The sequence below is a fragment of the Orcinus orca genome, chromosome 16 (genome assembly GCF_937001465.1).
Source record: "Orcinus orca chromosome 16, mOrcOrc1.1, whole genome shotgun sequence".
In the NCBI taxonomy this organism is placed as follows: domain Eukaryota; kingdom Metazoa; phylum Chordata; class Mammalia; order Artiodactyla; family Delphinidae; genus Orcinus; species Orcinus orca.
Genome location: NC_064574.1, coordinates 14,458,463 through 14,480,664, shown reverse-complemented (window position 1 = coordinate 14,480,664; position 22,202 = coordinate 14,458,463). Strand labels below are relative to the sequence as shown.

General features: G+C 47.6%; 1 protein-coding gene across 31 annotated transcripts in view; it reads right to left on the bottom strand.

The window, feature by feature from the left end:
* Nucleotides 1-22,202, bottom strand: part of ZMYND8 (zinc finger MYND-type containing 8) — a 126,647-nt gene that overhangs the window by 29,331 nt on the left and 75,114 nt on the right. For 30 of the 31 annotated variants that reach the window (XR_007472283.1, XM_012534154.3, XM_033433862.2 and 27 more), the window contains 3 exons: nucleotides 16,387-16,527; nucleotides 7,412-7,564; nucleotides 4,260-4,772 (listed from right to left, as the gene is read on the bottom strand). Coding sequence is in view for 30 of the 31 variants with exons in the window: in XM_012534154.3 (XP_012389608.1) it covers nucleotides 4,260-4,772; nucleotides 7,412-7,564; nucleotides 16,387-16,527 (807 nt within the window). In the remaining variant the exon portion in view is untranslated. The remainder of the gene's footprint in view (nucleotides 1-4,259; nucleotides 4,773-7,411; nucleotides 7,565-16,386; nucleotides 16,528-22,202) is intronic. The other variant, XM_049699703.1, reaches the window with a different exon arrangement.

The window sequence follows — 22,202 nt, the reverse complement described above, 5'->3', positions numbered from 1 at the left end:
AACGCTTTCTTTGGCCAGGGAACCTAGAAAGCATGTACCCCAAAGAACCAGATGGCTTCCCATAGGCCAAAGCACTGAATAACAATAAGTGACCCAAAAAGAAGAGTATCTTCTTTAATCTCTTCTGATTCTCTTCAGAACAGTCTCGGTGTGGTCCTGGTAGCCTTGACACCTAACACTAAAGGGAATTCCACCCCAAGGACAGAACCTTCCTCAGCACAATGGTATTTATCTAGAATTTAGATGCCTTGCTTTTGTTTTGATTGTAGTTATTCCTGTTGTGTCTTTTATGTAGAGCACACTATACTGTTTTACCTACTGTGTGGTGGTCAAGTTTAAGTCTAAAATTGAGTTTTATTATTTTTTTAAAGAGCTGTTGTTTCATATAAAAATATTAAGTCCGTAATTATACAGGCAGGACTTAGGAATGGCAAAAATAATGAATGAGAGTGACTCAAGTTTGAAAAACGCTGCCTTTCAGAGTATGTCTCCTGGGAGGAGCTGGGCTATGGGGGTGGAGCGCAGGATTTCAACAGGCAGCAGGGAGAATTTGGAGGGGGACAGCTTTAGCCAAGACATGCTCAGGAATAGACAGCATTTTGGTAAGTGAGGGCAGGCAGTGAGGAGGGCTGGCAAGAAGGCAGGTTAGAGCCAAAAGCACTGAGCAGCGTAGAAGGGGGTGTGACCTCGTGAGTGCTCATCTGTAAAAGGGGTGTGTGGTCAGTAATCACTGCAGCAGCTCCTGGCACTGGAGAGGTGAACCTGCCCCCAGAGAGGATTCCCTGGGGTTCACACACAAAACACGGGTGCAAATCAGCACCCTTGATCTTGACAATGTGCCTCGACATCAAACTCTTTAATAAGGATTACACCTGTCTTTTTTAGATTTCTATCACCCAGGAAAGGAATGGGCTTGATTATTCTAGGGGGGATTTTCAGTAAACTGTGGGTTTGGGGAAACCAAGGAGTGTGAGAGGAAAAGACAGGCTGACTTTTCTGACTCGGGGGGCGGGGGGGGGGGGTGTCTTCTTGGTGGTTATCACACCTGGCTGGCTCTCCTGCTCCTCTGGGGAAGAGTCCAGCCAAGTTCATGGGCAGGAACACAGGGTGGGCTGGGAGAAGAGCTCTACCTGCAGTGAGGAGCCCCCATCCTTCCCCAGGATGACCTGCCAGATACCGGATATAGCCCCTGCCCCTTCCAGGGGCAGAGGTGGCTTTGAACTTGGCCCTTCTAAAAGCCCCACACTGGGAGGGTCCCCCCAGGCAGAGCTTCTAACCTGCAGAAGCAACTTTAATGCCTCCCTTTTCTGCCATGTGACCAAAAAATATATTGTCCTGGTTGATTAACTAGCCTGGTCCCTACTTGGGCAAAGGGCAACTGCAAAAAGGTCCTTTTCTCTCTCCTGTCTTGCAAAAGCAAACAGGTGGCTTTGCAGATGGGTAACCAGTCTGCACGAGTCACGGCTGGAGCTCTTTCCCAAATAAAAAAACAGGAGTGTGCAATCTGAAAAGTTTCCAGGCTCGAAGCACTCTGGGGGGTGGGGGGTGGGGGGGGTTCATTTAGACACTAAAACATTTTAATTTCTAGAGGATTCTGATGGTTTATGGAGGCGGGGTAAAGGCCACGGAAAATTCCATTTGTCCTAGAAATTGGGAGTGTATAATCACCTGTAGCCTCAAAAAGGGTGAATTTCTTAAAGGCCAACACTCCAAAAGCGGCCCCATCAAACTAACCTACTCATTCCAGACTTTGGTCACGGTCTTGTACCTTAAAAAAACGACTTTTAAGAGAAGGATGGAAATGACTGATGTTACAGGGTAAGCATAGTAAAGGTTGTTAAGCGAGCTCCTTTGGCCTCTGTTCTCAGAGCACTAGCTAGAAAAGCCATTTTGCTATCTGAGGATTCATATACTGTGCAGAAGCCGCATTCCTAACTGAAGGTCAGTTGGAGGTCACCAAGCACTCTCCAAAACGCCCTTCACTTAATAAACTCATAAGTGAAAGTACATCACTGACACGAAGCTGATTCTTCAAGACCCAAACCACCATCGGGGGGCTCTGGATTTCAGACTAAGCAGTCTTGCCCCAACCCCTGGGAAGCCACTCTGAATTATGTTTCAGAGACATCTTCAGCTTAAAAGTCCACTACACACTCGGGGACTCCTGGAGAAACTTCCTGCAGATACCAGTGGGAGGAAGAGCTCACTTTCATTTAATCAACTGGAATGCTTTTTATTTTGGAGGAAAACATGAGATCTTTTCAGGGACTCATATGTTTCCCTTTTTGCTTTGACTGCTAGGGAGCTCAGAGTCAAAATGGAAGCCCAACTTTGCTAACTCTGAAGGCTGGAACAGTATGTATTTTTGTATACAAATTTTCCCCAGACCTCTCACTATTCTACCTTCATCTTTTACTGATTTCTTGATTTTCATTTTGTTTCTTATCAATTTGTCACAAATTCCTTCTGGAAGGGGCAAAAAACCACAACCAATCAAAAGATCTATTCCAGGGCTTCCCTGGTGGCTCAGTGGTTGAGAGTCCACCTGCCGATGCAGGGGACACAGGTTCGTGCCCTGGTCCGGGAAGATCCCACATGCCGCGGAGCAGCTGGGCCCGTGAGCCATGGCCGCTGAGCCTGTGCGTCCGGAGCCTGTACTCCGCAACGGTAGAGGCCACAACAGTGAGAGGCCCGCGTACCGCAAAAAAAGAAAAGATCCACTCCAGAAAGAGAGGAATAGCATAAATGTATCATTCACAGGAACACTACCATCTGTGCCCCAATATTCCCACAAACCTCGTGGAATAAATGCTACTCCTATTGTTTTCTGCAACACTTGAGGTTGTCCCTCAAACCCCAATCCACAAAAGAATCGGATTTTTCAGATGCCATTCATAATTCTAAAGGATGGTGTGGTGGGCCATCCTTCCTGTCCCACCCAACTGCCTCTCTCTCTTCCTCCCTTGTACCATTGAGAGACATTCCATCCTCTTTTGATGAACTGCAGGAATTGAGGTTCCAGAACAGGTCACATTGATACAAACACAGAGGAAAGATTCTCAAAGCCCATCCCCCTCTTGCTTTAAGCAAGCCAGCCTAAGAAATCCCCAGGGGATATAGAACTCAGACGTTAGCTCCTGTCAGAAGTTAAGCATAGTCAAAAATGAAACCTGGCTACTCCCTTAAGTAACTCACGAAGTCCATGAGGTTTTATGGCTACAACCTCTAATGTGTCCTCGGGCCATGTTTCTCCTAGCCCTTAATTAATTCTTCATTATCTTTCTCAGGCCTGTGGGAATCCCCTCACCCCCCACTAGCCAAACCAGTTGAAAAATGTGCTGACTGCTTCTTCAGTGGGAGGGACATCCTTCAAATCATTCCCAAGTTCCTGCTGGAGGGTTTGCCGACATGCCTGGGCTGCAGCAGCTTTGAGGGCAGCCACTACTGGTTCAGCGGCAGAGAACTGCTGAGCTCAGGCAGTGGGGTTCTCAACTGGGGGAGATTCTGCCCCCGAGGGGACATCCGGCCATGTCAAGACATTTCTGATGGCCACCACTGGGCAAGTGCTACCACCATCCAGTAAGAAGAGGCCAGGGATGCTGCCAAACATCCTCCAGTGCACAGGACAAAGAATTATCCAGCACAAAATGTCAACAGTGCCAAGGCTGAGAAACCCTGGGCCCATGGCAGTTAATCGCAAATATGGCGGAACACCAACTCAGGCAGCATCCTACAATGCCCGTCTGATTTCTAGTGGCTCAAGAACTCAGCGTTCTGGTGCCACCTACCCAAATGGTCTTGTGTTCTGGTAAGAAAAAGCACTTTGAGATGCCTGGGCAGCGTGAGGAGAGGTAAGGGAGGCTAAACTTATCAAGATTTTCCAACTGAACACTTCTAACAATTTCAGCCTTGTCAAATGTCTAAATGTTGACAAACACTTTAGGGAAATGAGTGAGCCTACTGGAAAAGAAGCTGTTGAGGCTAAAAATGACCTAACAGCTAGAAGCAACTACTTTCTAAGAGACTTATTTTTCTGTGCTCAAAATCAGCCACATCGGGTACTGAGCAGGGGAAAGGTGCGCAGGCTTAGTTTAAGTCCTGGTCCAGCTCAGTAACTAGCTAGGTGACCTGGAGCCAATCCAAGCTTTGCTACGCCACCCTTTGTGATGGGAGAGGGTCACCTGACTTGAGATAACACAAATTGCAAGGTGGTATTCTAAAACCAAATCAAGAAACCAGAAACGGGTACAATCACTTACCCTCCTGCTTGGGAGACGGTTCTTTGGGTTCCTTCTTATTTTTTCGACCCTCCCGCCCAGAATGGTCTTCTCCTAAATCTATGACAAGTTCGCTCTCTGAATCGGAGTCCAGGCCCAAATGCACTGTTGGGGAATCCGTCTCATCTTTTCCCTTCAGCTTATCCTTTGTGGGATGAGGCAAGGGTTTTGCTTTGTCTGAAAAGTCCTTGTCGGGCTGAGGGCTCGTCTTCTCCTTGGCCAAGCCTGGGTCTGCTTTCTCGCTGGCTGGCGACGTGCTGACTTTCAGCTCCTCTTTTGTCTCCATGGGGTTTGCCAGTTTGGGCTTTTTTTTGACAGCAGATGGCTCTTTGTCCATCTGAGCATCCTCTTTGTCTTCGGCATCTTCCGGCTCATTCTTGGACCTCTGCTCCTCATCACTGATAGAGTCACTACCGCTACTATCTGACTTCTCGGAATCCTCAGAATCGCTGTGTTCTACAGCCGTATAAACATCTTCTGAGATTTCATTTATGCCTAAATTCAAAAAGAAAACCCAGCATGTGGCGTACTCACAAAATAAAGAGCAGGACCAAAAAATCACAACCATTTTCCACGCCCAACGCTGGAATAAAAAAAAAAAAACATTTCAAATCGCATCACACTGGCCTGGTGGGGTTAGCAGTGCGCTCAAGCTGCAGCTGACGACAGCTGACAAATGGAACTTGTCTGCAAAGGGTTTTAGTTATTGACATTCAAAGATGACATGGGACCAAACGACATGAATTTCGAAGTTATCCAGAGCTCAATCTTTGCATTATGGATAACTCACTGGGACACTGACAACGGGAGGGATGAAAGGGAAGGAATGCCAGACCTGCGCTGTTAAAACAGATCCATTTTACGGATTAGAAAATAGAGACCCAGAGAAATCACTTGTTCTAGGACACAAAGAAAACCAAGACAGAGAAGCGAGGCCAGAACCCTGGGCTCCTGACTCGCCACCAACACTCTTCCCACAAATTCCCAAAGCGTTAAAGTCCTTTACCCTTTGTGTCCAGGACTCAAAGAAATAAACCAAAGCCTTAAAGCGGAGGTTGCAACCTCATAGCCCATGAGCCACATCTGGCGAGCAGACATGTTATTTAGGAAGCAATGGTTTGACCCAATGCTTTTGGGTATTTTGTTATTTGTTGGCTTTTTTTTTTTTTTTTTAAACTTAGAACTTGCTGGCCAATTCACAAATCAGGAGATTTCACAGAAATCAAGATGGCGGGCTTGTGCTGAAACAGCAGAAGATCTGGCCTCTCTGGGTCACAGGCCTGCAAGGCTCGCTGGGGCTGAGAGCCACTGGCCCCTTCAGGTGGGGGAGCACTGCCTACAGGTGACCCAGCTGCCGGGTCCCCATCTTGCTCCCTGAACTGAGGCAGAGTCAACTGTCATTGTGTTTGCATTGTTTTTCTACATGCAATGGAGTCAAGAGAAAAGTCATCCATTTCCATGTCTCTATCAAAAGGGAAAAAGATAAAACAGCAGGAGTTTCATACATATACAGACAAAAATGGGCAAAAGTATATTTCTAACAACAGTTCCATTTAACCCATTTATGTTTCCTGCTCTTGGGAATGGGTGTCATCCGTCTGTAGGTAAATAATGCTACACCCTAAAATTTTGAAGAGGAAATCCTCATCAACTCTGTGTTTCCCTCATTCTAGAGCAACGGTTATCGTGAGTGGGGTCACTATCCTGACCCAGACACACAGAAGGGAAACTCTTAAAAGGGTAAGAGCCACGAACAGCCCCACAGGATCATGAGTGAATTATACCCACTTCCTCCAGGGCTCAGTCAACACTGAAAGAATCAAAACACAAAAACCCAGATCTGGTTTAACTTCTGGATCCTAGGGCTTATGCGACTGTTAACTAATGGTCGGATGCCAGGACAAGCATGACCACACATGTGATAGGAAAAGCTTGGGTACTGGAGCCCAAAGGATATGAATTCAAATCCTGCTCCTCTGCTTTTATTAGCTGTGTGACCCTGAACGAATGAACTACCTCTCTGAGACTCAGTTTCTTCACCTGAAAATGGTGTTGATAATAGTATCGACCTCCCAGGACAATCTATGCACAGTGCATGTGGCATAGGAAGCCCTCGGTAAATAGAAATATTAAAATTCTTATTAACAATAATAAACCAAGGAGTTAGACCAGCTGCATGGAAGGACCCAAGAGGGGTGTCTAAATGGCCTACAAAATTTCATCCCAACAAGCAACCCAGCAAGGAATGCTTTCCTCTGACAGCCTGGATGACTCCCAACTGTAACTCTTTTCTCACCCAAAGGTCCAGAGAAACCACTGACATGTAAACCTCACCTTGGACTGGCTTTCTCTCCTGAGACCCAGCTGGCCCCTACTTCTTTATAAATACCTTCCTGGCTTTATTTACCTATTCAACAAATATTCCAGAGCATTACTATGTGTATAAGACCAAGTACACCTTGGAGAAGGCAAATCCTTATAAGGCAATCTCCCTGCCCTCAAGGAGCTTCCAGTCTAGTTTAGGAGGGATACCACCACACAAAGGAACCACTGATGTTTCAGAGACATAAAGTAGCAAAGGAGGGCAGATGGGGAGGGCAGTCAGGGGAGACTTCCTGGAGGAGGTGATGCCCGAGCTCAGCCTTTGGGACAGGATTCAGGTAGGCAGTGTAAGAAAGCAGCAGCACAGGGAAGAGGAAGGGAGGCGACAGATACAGAAGCAGGATGGATGTGCCGAGGGGGAAGCGGCCTAGCCTGGAGGGGGAGGGTTTGTGTTGGACACTTATGGGATACACTTGACCCTGAAGTGGAGACACTGACGTGAGCAGAGAGGAAGCACAAAGGCAAGCTCAGGAGGCTCTTTCTGCTTCCAAACTTTCTTACAACCTGCACCTCGAGTTGGCAGGCCGCCACAAAGAATACACTCTGAGGAATTCAAAAAGCCCTTCTGAACAATTAACTAGCAAATCTGAAATATTCTGCCATGAGTAGAAATCTATTTTTGTTGAACAAACAACTCAAGGTTAAACCAGCTGCTAAAAAGGCAGCCAGGATGGGGCTTTAATTTCATCCGGGTGGTTTCCCTAAAAAGAGTAATGATGATGATGATGAGGTAAGCAAACCGAGAGACATACCTAATTGTGCTTTGCAACTCTCTATCGTCTTATCAAGATTTAGCTGGAATCTGCTGCGAATCTGCCGCTTGGGAGAGATGAGAGGCACAGGGGCCGACTGCTGCTGGACCGACTCACTCAGCTCCTTCAGATCCATCTCGGCCTTGCTTCGATCTGGAAGACACCATCACACCCTCGTAAGACCAGGCACTGGAGGGAATAGCAGACAATGCTCATCACTTAGCTTCCTCCTCAAAAACACCCTTAGGAGCCCGGGAGGAAAAAAAACCTAAGACGTTTTTTGTCATTCGTCCCAACGATATCATCTGCTCGATGGCCTGGGCTCACTTGGAGATAAGAGCCTGAGAGAACATTTGGCAGGTTTCTACTGAACCATCGCCTGGGTTGCTTTCCATGTTGAAAATGAACAATCCCAGCCAGAAAGCTGGTTGTCTGTGACACTCAGCATCATTATGGATCCTCCAAAGCCAAAGGTTACAGTAATATGTTCAATCTCAACAGCAGCATTGATAAAGTGACACTGAGTCTGGCCAGTTTGCTTTGAATTCCAGGCCCAGATCAGAGAGGGCTTGTATCCGAGAGAGGCGCCGAGTCTCGCAGAGAACACATTGATAAGAGAGAGAACTAGCTCCTTGTTTACCATGGAGACTTCAATCTTCATTCTTAGTCGACTTAGTCTGGAGCTCAAATTAGAAAGAAAGAGAACACACAAGATAGGCAGACCCTCCAGCCTGTGTGCTGTACCTCCCTTTGGCTCACAGCATCTATCTGAGGAATGGGGAACAGATTAGCCTTGGATATGAACCTGTGTCTTCTTGCTTCACTCTAACCCCAGGCAAAGGTCTCTGCCTAATGACTCAGGCCCAGAGGTCCTACTTCCGCTACTTCTGCCATGGGTTCTTTGCACGACCAAACTGGCCCAGGTTCCAAAGGGTCCGTGAGCTTACACTTCTTGAATTCCTTCGCCACCTCCTCTGCTGCCTCCTCTAGTGGCCCCCAAAACATAAAAAGGGGACCAAATGGTGGTGACTGCAAAGGCTCAGAAAGCAATGAGAGACTGTCTTTCGCCCTGGCATCCCCTCCAACACACCCTCGAGCAGAGAATGCGGGTGTCCAACCTACCCTGGCCAATCCGAGAAAGCAGGTCCGAAAGGATGTGGCATCCACCAAGGGCAAAGATAAGCCACCTGTGAGCTGGTTCTACCAGCTGTGAGCTCACTCCCTGACTTCTCTCCACCCCCCTGCTACCCTCCACCCCAAACCATCAGGCTGTTACAGAGACCGAGATGCAGACTGAGAGCTGGATTGCAAAGGCCCTCCAAAGCCTGCACTCTCCCCGCTCGACCTGACCCTCGCACCCTGCCCTACACCCAGGAAGGGACGCATGCTCTCACAACGCATGCCGGAGATTCATTCCTTTAAGGGGATCAGAGGTCTCCCCAAAGCCCCACCCAACTCACTCACAGGTGATTGGAGCCACAAATCGCTCCCCTTTCATTCATCACCATAATGAGGTAAGATGAGAAAGGGCCCTGTCCCCAAAACACACTTGCGGTTCGTCACCAGGGAGACCAAAAGTGAGCTTTCAAAGCAAACAGGGACACCATCCTTGTCATTAAAGAAATGGCTCTTAAAAAACATACCCATGTGTGCGCATGTGCATGCGTGTGTTTGTCTGGTGTGTGTGCATGTGCTGATCGGGGACTCTTCAGAGAACCTATCAAGGCCAGGATTGAAGATGCTTGCGGGGGGGACGGCTGAATGCACAGCTATTTCGGACGGGGGAAGAATATTCCATTTTACTGGAGAAGCACCTTACAAAGAGAACAGAGAGAGTGAAACAGGGATAAAACAGCAAAAACAGGAGGAAGAGGAGAAGGACTGGGGAACATAGAAAGAAAAAAGGGAAGATCCAATTAAACAGCAGTATGATCAGGACTTACGGACTTCAACACCTGAGCTGCAAACATGACAGTAGAAGGGGAAAGACAGGAGGCCCGTCTCGTCATTTCTGCTCTCAGAAATGAGGAAGCACACTGCATTCTGGAGGGAAAAGGCAGCCTTTTCATGCATCAAGTTGGAAAAGAAGTATCTCACAAAAATACTTCCCATGAAGAGGGGTAGCAGGAGATGGCAGTGCTGCCCACGTGACAGGAGGACACTCTGTCCTCAATAACACTCCCATGTGGTTAGATTCCACACAGCAGTTACCGAAACGCACAACTGACTACCAGGCAGGGGTCAGCCAACTTTTTCCATAAAGGGCTGGAGAGTAAATTAAATTAGGCTTTGCAGGTGTATAGGCTCTGCTGCAAAAGCAACCATAAAATGATGTGCTAAATAAATGGATGTGGCTGTGTTCCAATAAAACTTTATTTACAAAAACAAGTCGGGGGCCAGACTTGGTCCACAGGCTGGAAATTTTGCCAGCCCCTGTACTAGTCCAGTGACTGCTAACCTTAGCTGCACACTGAGATCACCCCCCTCCCAGCCCAGAGCTTTAAAGAAAAAAATCCTGATGCCTCAGCCCCACCTCCAGAGACTGAATTCACTGGCGAGGGGGAGGCCTGAGCATTGGCCCTTTAAAAGTTCCCCAGGTATTCTAATTGGCAGGTTAGGCTGTGAGCCCCTGTACTGGACCAATCCTGTCTGTGAGTAAAGGAAATGCCTCATGATGTGCCTTAACCCTTGTGTACCTAAACCTCGGGGATCATAAAAATAGATCTACACATCACCAGAATAATCGAGTGTGTGTGTGCACACGCATGTGTACCGGTGTGGGTCTGCAGTAAATGCAATCTCTTAACTTTAGCCTAAAGCCTGAATATTCATAATCAAGAGGAATGAAAAGAAGGTAAAGCATTTCATTTCACAAAATAAGGTTTCTCGGGTCAATGAGCCACCGTAACGTTTATTCTAAGAAGAAACCACCGAAAGCCTGGGAGGGGGCTAATCATCAGGTCCCTGGGAGCGGACTTTTAGGAGTTTAGCCAAATGTAATTATCTTTCTCCAACTTTCAGCTGTGTGTGAACTCGACTCTCCTCCGCAAGGAGAAAAGAAGAGCTTCTCTTTCTCATTTAGCTCCTAGCAGCTTATCAGGACTCCTTCCACCTCTGCCCTTCTATATCGGGAATATCTGCGGAATCCACCCTTGCTGCCAACATTGTGAACTTTTCAGCTGATATGAAGACAGCTGAGGCTATAAGTGGAAACCAGGGATAAAAAAAAAAAATACCCGCACTAGAGAAAAGAGGCACGATCTTCCATTGCTGGAGGGCGCGTGAATCAGAGCCACCCTTTAGAGGGCGATCTAGCAGCCTCTCTCCAAATGTCAACAGCACATGGCCTCTGACCGTCAGGTTCCACTTCTAGGAATGTAGCCTGTGGATTCACTCCCACGTGGGCACAAGGGTCTTCACTGCAGCTACTTCCAACAGCAAAATATGGAAAACTACTCAATAAATAAGGTGCCTGGATAAATGAGTTACAGTTTACCTTTAAACGGAAAAAAATACAGCTGCTAAAATAACACAGGGGCAGAGCTCTCTATGTGGTGATATGGAAAGCCCATCCGTTTAAGGAAAAGGAAAATAATCAGTAAAGGACATTAGCACTGGTGTGTGGGAGAAAAGAAGGAAAGGGAATACAGAGATACAAATATATGTGTTCTTGGGGCTTCTCAACGCTGACATTTGGAGCTGGATAAGTCTTTCTTTTGGGGGGTGGGGAGGTCAGGGTAAGGGCCGGGAGCTGTCCTGGGCACTGTAGGATGTTTGAGAGCAACCCTGGCCTCCACCCACTAGATGCCAGTAGCACCCATATCCCAGTTGGGATAATAAACAGGTGTCTAGACATTGCCAAATGGGGACCAAATCACCCAGGCTGATGTCTAGAAGAGCTCCCCAAGGAGACTAAAAAAGAGCCAACAGGGTCAGAGGATGACAAAACAAAAAAAAAGACCCAACAGTGGTCACCCTTTTTTTGGGGGTGAATAAGGGGGTCACAGAGACAGGTGATCAGAGGTTACAGGTAGACTGGCTTTTCATTAGACATCTTTCTGTACTTTGAAATTTCTCTTACCGTGTGCATTCATTACTTATAAAAACAAAACTTTTTTTCTTCAATTGTGTGACTCCACAAAAATCAGAAGGCCCTAACGGACAGCCGAGCCATCCCCACGGTGCCCTGACGGAAGACAAGCCACTATGAGGTGAGAGGAACAGCCATCAAAACAAAATGTTTTAAAAGAAAACTATAAGCACTTCTTTTTTTTTAGTTTAAAAAAAAAATCTCCTTTATTCAAAAGGTGTAGGCAGACTATAACGAATGGTCTTCTAGGAGGCACAAAACAGCAGCTCCGTCAAGGGAACAACGTCCTTCAGACGAGAGACCCTGGCAGACGCTCTTATCCATCAGTCAAGCAGAGACCTTCCCCACCTTGTTCACTATTTTTTAAAAAAATATCAAGACAACATCTGGGCAACCGGGGTACCCAGCCCTGCATCCACATCCTCAAAGTCTCACTTTCTGCAGAGAAAAGAAAGCAGGCCTGACAACAGCAACAGTGGAAGAATAAACAAGCAGAAAGCCTTCAGGTCTGACTACGTTCCATCGTCGGCATCTCTGACGGAGCATCAAGGCACATTTCTGTCACTAACAGGACGACTCAACTGCTGCGTTTGTTGAGCCAAAAGCAAACACCGTGTGCGAGAGGAGAGAGGATTCCCAGAGAAAGCACACAGGAGTCTAGAGGAAGGAAAGAACCACTCTGGTCCCCTCTCCCCCTGTGCCATAAACTCATTCTTATTCGGGACTTATTTTGTAACTGCCGTAGAGGCACAGAAGGGGGCTGGAACCTAGCCTGGCTCCTTATTTTAGAGCAGAGAGAAGGGGCCCAAGACAGCAAATGAGGCCCGGTGTGTTGGCGTGCAGGGCCTTCCCCTCCGTCATGCAGCAAAATAAATCGTAAGAGTAAAGCCCACGGGCTGGTGGTTGTATTTTTGGTTGTACTTGTTTCTTTGGCCTAAATAGAGATTTTTATTTTTACTTTTTATTTTTGATCCTGCACCTTGCGGGATCTTAGTTCCCCAATCAGGGATCAAACCCACACCCTCAGCAGTGAAAGCACCGAGTCCTAACCACTGGACCACCAGGGAATTCCAAATAGAGGTGGGTTTTTTTTGTTGTTTTTTGCGGAACGCGGGCCTCTCACTGTTGTGGCCTCTCCCGTTGCGGAGCACAGGCTCCGGACGCGCAGGCTCAGTGGCCATGGCTCACGGGCCCAGCCGCTCCGCGGCATGTGGGATCTTCCCGGACAGGGGTACGAACCCGTGTCCCCTGCATCGGCAGGCGGACTCTCAACCACTGCGCCACCAGGGAAGCCCCCAAATAGAGGTTTTTAATGAAACTGACGGTCAACTTTTAAAACCTAGAAGAGTTCACATAAAAAATCTGGATTGTTGTTTTTTCTTGAAAATTCAGAGTTGGACAGCACAGGTTCAACTTGTGGGAGCTGCTTCCTTTAGAAAGGCACTTTGTCCTTCATGCGACCGTCCATCCAAACCTTCACCTGACCCCTGACCCTACAGCTGGGCAGACTAACCCAGCAGCACAAAGAGGCACAGTGGCGAGGGCCCATGAAAATCAAAACACGCCCTTGTCCTGCAGCATTTCAGTTCTCGTATCTCAGTTAAAAGTCCGAGATACACACAGACAAGCCCGAGTCTAAAGGCCAAACTCAACCACAAACCACGTGTTGATCCTGGGTAGGTAACTTTGCTTCTCTGTGCAATGGGGTTATTACCTTACCTTGAAGGTCACTGTATTTTTTTTTAATACTTTTAACTTACAGAAAGTAAAATTCACCTTTTGGAGAATATATGACTTTTAACACCTGCAATAGATGCGAGTAGCCACCAGCACAAACAGAATGCAGAACAATTCCATCTACCAAAGAATCCCTTTGTGATGTGTAGTCAAACCCTCCCCAACTCCCAGCAAGCACTGATCTTTCTTCCATCTCAGTAATTTTGCCTTTTCCAGTTTTTTTTTTTAATGAAACACTGTTTTGTTAGATATAATGATGTCATTATGATCCCTAGCACTGTCTCATTTCTGTCTGTTCAAAGCAGTTACATGGATGCCAGACATCAAGTCCCATGAGAAGTATTCAGCATTTCCCTCCACTTTCTTATTTTTCTACCCATCCACGGCACTTTTCACCAATCCCTACCTGATCCTCTTGCCACTGGGTAACTGAAATTCCTACCCATAAAACGCCACATTCCCTATGCATTTGTTTCCGCTGACAAAACGAGGCATTGGTCCCAGGAATGGAAAGAGCTGGCGGGGAGCTTCTGCACAGGAGAGCCTTGTACTCTGCCATGCCCACCTCCAATACACACCCCACGAAAAAAACCTTTCACTCCCACGCGTGGGTCAAGCCAAATGGAAAAACCCAGAGCATCACACAGACGCCCAAGGACAGCCCGGTTTACGGAAGGAGCTACTCCTGCCACACATGACTGGCAGAGAGGAAGCATGACTGTGAGAACGTCTCTGTACAGCTTTCTTTTCGGGGGTGCAGAGGTGGGAGGAGGGTGTGAGAAAGCAAACCACACTGCTGAGAACGATGAGTGTTCCCCAGGGGAACGGATGGGTCCCCGTGGGTTCAAGTGAAGAATTCCCACCAGCCAACCTGAGCTGGAGCCCCTCAAGCCACCACCCGGACTGTCCCATCACTTCCGGGCTGCACGACCTGGTGACCTGGGTAAATGAGGCCCCAGCCTCCATGGAAACACAGGCTCCCTCCAGCCCGGCCACCTCTGGCTCTGTAATCCCAGATCCTAGGGTCGCCTCTCCAGTGCTCTGTTTCTCCATCTGAAAATGACATCTCAGGACAAGATGAACCCAGAGGGCTGTGACCACCAGAGGCTGTGGATTCAGGCCGGAGCATCACTCCACAAGGGTGGCCGCCCCTCCCTTCCTGAAACCCGGTATACTCAAGGCCTCCGGAGTAGGCCACACTCCCCGAGTGTTGCTTTCTCCTCGGTCCACTGCGCTTTCTCAGCCTCCTCTGCTCACTTTTCCTGAGGTCTAACATGTGCAAGCGGCCCAGGCCCCTCACTCCTTCTTTATGCTCTGGACCAGGGTCTCTCAGCCTCAGCACTACTGCCACTGCGGCTGGATAATCCTCTGTCGTGGTGGGCTCTGTCCCACGCGTTGTAGGAAGTTTAGCAGCATCCTTGGTCTGCAACCACTAAATGAATGCCAGCAGCGTCCCCCACTCTCCGCCTCCCCTGAGTTATGAGAACTGCTGCTTGAACCCAATCCCACGTATAAATCAAGATTCCCAGAATTACACCTCCTGCCCTGACCTGGCCTGACTCAGCCTCCAACTGCCTTCATGACCTCTCCACCTAGGAATTTAGCTGGCATCTCAAACTTACAGAATCGAAAGCTGAACTCTTGGCTCCCATTCTCCTGCCATAACCAAATCTGTCAACACAGGCGCAACCCAGTAAATCTCTGCTGGGGGGGCCTGTACTAGATGCTAGTGGTGAGAGCCCACCCCACCCCCACGTTGGAACAACCGAAAATGTCTCTGGACACTGCTAAGTATCCTCTGGGGGGTCGGGGGAACTGCCCCTGGTTAAGAATGGCTGACACAGGCTCTTCCCAACACAACACCCTGAGAGGTCCTTCCAAAATGCCCAGTCAGTTCACATCCCTCCTCTGCTCAAATGGTCCCACACCAAGGTCCATGAGGTCCCTGTGTTCTCTGACCTCATCTCCCCTTCACCCACTAGGACATGTCACCCGGGCTTCCTTGCCATTCCTATAATACACCAAGTTCATCCTGACCCTAAGGCCTTGAATTTCCTGTTCCTTCTAGAATGTTCTTCCTCATAACACCGACATGGCTGGGTTTTCTTCTCATGCAAATTCTTGGCCAGGTATCACCTCCTCAGAGGCCTTCCCTAACCACTGCCTCTTGCTCCTCCCACCCCCATCCTGCCCAGCTCTCTCCTTGTCATATGAATACCTTTTACCTTCCATGATGACATGACCTGTCTTAGTTTTTTTTAGCTTGATTATTATTTCTCCCTCTCTAGAACCAAGCTGTGTAAGAGAGCAGGGCCCTCACTCACCACTGTCCGCCCCAGGTCTAAAACAGTGCACAGCACATAATAGATGCTCAATAAAAATCAGGGCTCATGACTGAATGACTTACTAAAATAGCTTCCTAGTTGGGTGTTTAGCATTTCTGGTGCTACTTTTTGTTAAAGACTTTGGCCTAAGGTAATGCTTTCAAAAGAACCAACTGAAACTCAATGAGTTTAAAAAAAAAAACAAAAGAACTACTAATCAAGGATGAAGACTAGCATTAAAAAAAAAAACAAAAGAATTAAAACAATATGTCAGAACACACTATACATAAGAAAAGTAAATACTGAATCATAAAATAATATATACCGTGTGTGTCTGTGTGTGTGTGTGTGTGTATACACACATATATATATAACTTTAAATATACGTATTTACAAATATAAGAACTGCGTTACTGTGGTCCAAGGCTGTAAACACTGGCCTAAGGTATTTCAAGATAAAACAGCCTTGCATGTCAACAAGCTCTGGGAAATCCCTTGCTAGTTCCTTGTACTGATCTCTCTTCATCTCCATCCACTGTACCTTTTCAAAATTTTGTACACAGAAAAGAGTTCAGGGTTCAAGAACCACACACAGGGACTTCCCTGGAGGTTCAGTGGTTAAGACTCCACACTTCCAACGCAGAGGACACAGGTTTGATCCCCGGTCAGGGAACTAGGATCCCACATGCCGTGCGGCCAAAAAAAATTAAAATACCAATCTTTTTTTTTAAAAAAAAAAGGAACCACACACAAAAGAGGACATTACAACTTGCAGAAATACTCATAGCTGCTACGGAAAGAGGCTTCCCAAAATTCCAACTGACCCAGGTTAAGATTCAGGATGCTTCCCGTGGTGGACGTCTTGTCCGTTTTCGTCGTGATCGGTGTTGATACTTGAGGAGAGAAAGGTTTCGGGCTGCCAGATAAACTCCCCGCTTGTCCTGTCTTGGTGGAGGCTGGTGAAGCTGCAAAAGTAAGTTACTCGTTAAAAGACAGATTTACAAATAAAGAAACATATAAAGCTTGTAGGTGTGGGGCAGGGAGGAGAGTACAGAAATTCTAGTTGATTTCAACCAGGCCACCAGAACAACAGAGGGGGTTGGAGCAGGAAGGGCTGGCGATGTAATTCAAGCAAAGGGCTTTAACCCGACGTTAAAGCCACGAAGGAAGAAGGCTGCCCCAGTCATTCTATTAAACACAAAGCTCTAAGACAAATCGGCTAAGCTGCCACTGAAATTGGTTTGGCCCATTCACAGGTGTAAATCTCAAAACAAACAGCGATTAAACCAGCCCCCGCCTCGGTCCAGATGCAGAGACCAGAGCCAAGCTTACAAATGGCATGTCGTCCATTTGTGGGAGACGCAGGGGCCGGTTCACCCAGCCACTGCACCTGCCAGGGGCCAGCTCCACCCCTTGGGAGCTCGCAGGCTTCTCATTTCAAAGGTCCTGCAATGCTGAACGAAGCCAAACTCCACAACAGATGGAGTGAGGGTGCTGTTGGTAAATTACCTCCCGCCTTACTGGGTTTCAAACTTTTATAGGAGGATAGAGTCGTACCTATGCCTGAGTCTTAAAAATACCTTAAAACTCCCAACTTCCTGCTCCCCTGAGCAGGTGGGGGAAGAGAGAACAGAAACCAAACCATTTAACAAAACAAAGTGTTCAGATGGGCCAACTGGGGCCTCCCAAAGACCTTTTAGATCCTGCCCCTTTGCTGAAACGGCTCTGTATTATTGGGCTGTCCTGTTACCATACACGTGTGACAGGCATTCAAATGGCCAGCTCCCCTCAGATGTGCAAGAAACCTCAAGAAAGCTGTTGATGGTGATGGGGTTAGACTCGCGACATCGCAGGGACTTCACAAGTGCTTGGACACGCTGGTGGCGTGACATCCCAGGGACTTCACAAGTGCTTGGACACGCTGCTGCGTTCTTGCCTTGGTTTCCTCATCTGCCAAATGGGGATCTTCAGAGTGAGGATTCAATGGGTTAAACTCTACACCAGCTCAACTAGTCAACATACATGAGCTAGCCTCAGCTCCAGCGCCAGGACCTGCCAACACTATTTTTAATGCAACAGAGTGGGAAAGACTCTAGATGTAGGGAGAAGTGGATTAAAGCATGGATCAGGAGCCAAAAGAGAGGTTCAAATCCCAGCTCTGTGGACGTGCTGTGTGACCTTGGGCAAGTGACCTGATGTCTCTGAATCTCCTTTCCCGATAGCTACAAAGAGGGATACTAATAATATAATACAAAAGGATTGATAAAAGTACCTAACTCATGAGACTTCCCCGGTGGCGCAGTGGTTAAGAATCCACCTGCCAATGCAGGGGACACGGGTTCCAGCCCTGGTCCGGGAAGATCCCACGTGCCGTGCGGCAACTAAGCCCATGTGCCACAACTACGGAGCCTGCGCTCTAGAGCCCGTGAGCCACAACTACTGAAGCCTGTGCACCTAGAGCCCATGCTTCACAACACGAGAAGCCACTGCAACGAGAAGCCCGCGCACCGCAACGAAGAGCAGCCCCCACTCGCCGCAACCAGAGAAAGCCCGCGAGCAGTAGCGAAGACCCAACACAGCCAACAAATAAATAGAAAGATAAATAAATAAATATATAAATAGAAAGATAAATAGAAAAATAAAGGTGTTTCAAAAGATTTAAGTATCACCAATAAAATCTTTAGTATTAGGATTTTTAATTATTATTCATTCATTTATGTTCTGTTTCCAAAAGAGATCTGCAGTGGCTGAAAAGATCAGTGCAGTGTATTCCCTCCACAAGGATTAAAGACCAGAGTCTTTCTAATTGTATTCCCTTAAGCAAACTAGCAAGTGGGTCTAGCAGGGAGGGTCTTAGCATACTAGCAGAAGCACTGCTTGGGGCTGCAGGGAACTTTGACAAGGAAGACTAACCCTAAAGGGTAGCGGGAACCAAAACCACACAAAGGTGCGGGGTCACACAGAGAACTCAAGCAAGGGAGTCCACGTTTCCCTGTTTAACAGTTCAAGTTACATAGTAAGAAGGAGAGGCTGGCAGGTGGTCTAGCAGAGCCCTACCCCCCGCTGTGGGCCTGCAGGGAATTTACCAAGAACACAGGGAGAGTCATTAGTTTTATAGTTCTGTATATGTATGTTCATGTAGTTAAAAAATAATAATAAATGGAACAACAAGCCTTTAATTTCATAGACATATAAGGAATTTACCAAGAACACAGGGAGAATCATTAGTTTTCATATATATATATATATATATATATATATATATATACGTTCGTGTAGTTAAAAAATAATAACTGGAGGCTTCCCTGGTGGCGCAGTGGTTGAGAGTCCGCCTGCTGATGCAGGGGACGCGGGTTCGTGCCCCGGTCCGGGAAGATCCCACGTGCCGCGGAGCGTCTGGGCCCGTGAGCCATGGCCGTTGAGCCTGCGCGTCCGGAGCCTGTGCTCCGCAACGGGAGAGGCCGCAACAGTGAGAGGCCCGCGTACCGCAAAAAAATAATAATAATAATGATAACTGGAACAACAAGCCTTCAATTTCATAGACATATAACGTTTCCTTTGTTAATAAAATTTAAGTATTGAAGGTTCAAGAGACACGTTCTAAATTTTTTAAAAATTTGAAATACAGCACTTGGATACGTGAACACCGGTTTCCCATGGAGATGGGTCTGGTTCACTTTCCACCCGGCCAGCAAAGGGCAGGGGCCACCCTCACTGGCCTCTGGTACTGCAGTGCTTCACGTAATCAGGACCAGGACAGCACCTCGGGGTCACCTAGCAACCCACACTGCAGAACTCGCCTCTGAGAAAGTGATGGCCAGTGCCCATCCCTGGCTGCCACCTACCCCACTTCCCCAATTTGTGAAACACCTGTGTCCGTCTTGATCTCCCCACAACCACTCACCCAGTTGTTCAAGGCCAAACATGTCTACGCTGTCTCAATTCCTCCTCTGCTCTCCCGCCTCAGCCTACCCAGCCCTTCAGCGAGTCCTCTGCACACCACTTCCAAAATACACCCAAATCTTCGCACTCACCTCCATCCCAATCTCCAGGGCTATCACCCTCAAGGGGCAGAAAGTAGATCTTAGGGGGTGAAAAAAATCTTACTCTTTTTATAAATAAAGCACACATGCCGTACGTAAAAGGACATACAATACGTTTAAAGTTCATGAGGGTCCACTCTTAAGTACAGACGCCAAAGAAGTGAAAACCTATACTCAAATCCTCAAAACAGCACTATGCACAGTAATGCAAAGATGGAAACAACCCAAGTGTCCACCAACACACAGACAAGCCCTGGTATAAAGGAATGAAGTTCTGATGCATGCTGCAATGCGGGTGACCTTGAAAACGCCACACTAAGTGAAAGGAGCCAGATACAAAGGTCATGTTTTATACGATTTCACTGAAATGAAATATCCATACTGAGCACGTCCATACAAACAGAACGCAGATCGATGGCTGCCAGGGGTCAGTGATGGAGCAAAGGGATGGGGGTGGGAGAGGGGGCAGGGATGAGAAGTGGCTGCTTGGCAGGTACAGGGTTTTGTTCCGGGGTGATGGAAATGTCCTGGAACTAGGTAAGAGTGGTGGATGCACAGTGTTGTGGCTGTACTGAATGCCACTGAACTGTCTACTTTGAAATGATTAATTTTCTGTTATGTGGCTCCCACCTCCATTTTAAAAAATATTCACGGGAGGACAATTAAGAAGAAAGTGTCTAGGGGCTTCCCTGGTGGCACAGTGGTTGAGAGGCCGCCTGCCGAGGCAGGGGACACGGGTTCGTGCCCCGGTCCGGGAAGATCCCACATGCCGCGGAGCGGCTGGGCCCGTGAGCCATGGCCGCTGAGCCTGCGCGTCCGGAGCCTGTGCTCCGCAACGGGAGAGGCCACAGCAGTGAGAGGCTTGCGTACCGCAAAAAAAAAAAAAAAAAAAAAAAGAAGCAAGTGTCTAAAAGGGCTCCTTCGGGGGTGATGATGAAGAAAAGGTTTGGGAAACACTGCCCTAACACATCAGTTCCCACGAAGACCCTGTAAGAGCTCCCCGCAGGTCCCCTACCACCTGCCACAGCACCCCCTCCCAGGGCACCTCCCCCCAGCAGCCGGGACAGCGCCTTAAACGAGGAAAGCAAACATCACTCCTCCACCTAAAACCATCCAGGGGCGTCCAGTTCCCCAGAATAAAAAAAAAACCAATGAGACAGCTGACCTTTCCTTGCCTCATTCTGGAATCTCCAGCCACGTGGCCCCTTGTGCTTGGCCCCTCCAAGATCAAGTCCGCTCCCAACTCAAGCCTTTACACTTGGAATTTCCGAGGAAAGACACCCCACCCACCCAACCCACCACTCCCACCCAGATCATACTGGCCAGCCGTCCTCAACATTTGGGTCCAATACCACCTCCTCAGAGCCCTCCCCTGCCAGCCCCATCTAAGTTGGTCCAGGTGCCCCTTTTGCCTTGAGAATATCAGCTCCACAACAGGCTCCTTGCCAACCACTGACGCTGCCTGAGACATTTACAACATGAGCAGATACATGAGATGATTAACTGAAGAATGAATTCTCCGTCCCTCTTCTCATGACTGTGGTCACAATAAGCAATAAAGAAATGATAATGACAACCAATAAAACCTCTCCATTACAAAGGTGCCAATTTACACCATCTCCTCAATATTCTGCAGCTACTAAAGGCATGCTGAGTGATTAGGCATCCAAGGAAAACACATGGATAAGCAGCTCACAGAAAAATACAAATGGTCAAGAAGCACCCTGAGCTCGACATAAATAAATGTAAACTCAGGTAAGGCATACGGAGATACACAGATAAATCTCCAACCTACATCCTTTTCACCTGCACGGTACACTTGTTTCAAAAATAACACCTAGTGTTCAGGGTAGGTGAGGAAAGAGGTACACTCACAGGCATCAGAAAACTATTCAGAGGCTTCCCTGGTGGTGCAGTGGTTAAGAATCCGCCTGCCAATGCAGGGGACATGGGTTCGAGCCCTGGTCCAGGAAGATCCCACATGCTGCGGGGCAACTAAGCCCGTGCACCAGAACTACCGAAGCCCGCGTGCCTGGAGGACGTGCTCTGCAACTAAGGAAGCCACCACAGTGAGAAGCCCGCACACCACAATGAAGAGTAGCCCCCGCTCGCCACAACTAAAGAAAGCCCACACACAGCAACGAAGATCCAACGCGGCCAAAAATAAATAAATAAATTTATATTAAAAAAAAAAAAAACTATTCAGGAGAGCAGTTAGGTGATAATGATATTAAAATTAAAGTATACCAAATGTAAAATAGATAGCTAGTGGTAAGCAGCTGCATAGCACAGGGAGATCAGCTCGGTGCTCTGTGACCACCTAAAGGGGTGGGATAGGGAGGGTGGGAGGGAGACACAAGAGGGAGGGGATATGGGGGATATATGAATACGTAGAGCTGATTCACTGTTATACAGCAGAAACTAACACAACATTGTAAAGCAATTATACTCCAATAAAGATGTTTAAAAAAATAAATAAAAAGTAGATGCTTGAACACAAAAAAAAATAAAAAATAAATTAAATTAAAGCGTACAGGGAATTTCCTGGCAGTCCAGTGGTTAAGACTCCATGCTTTCATTGCCGAGGGCATGGGTAC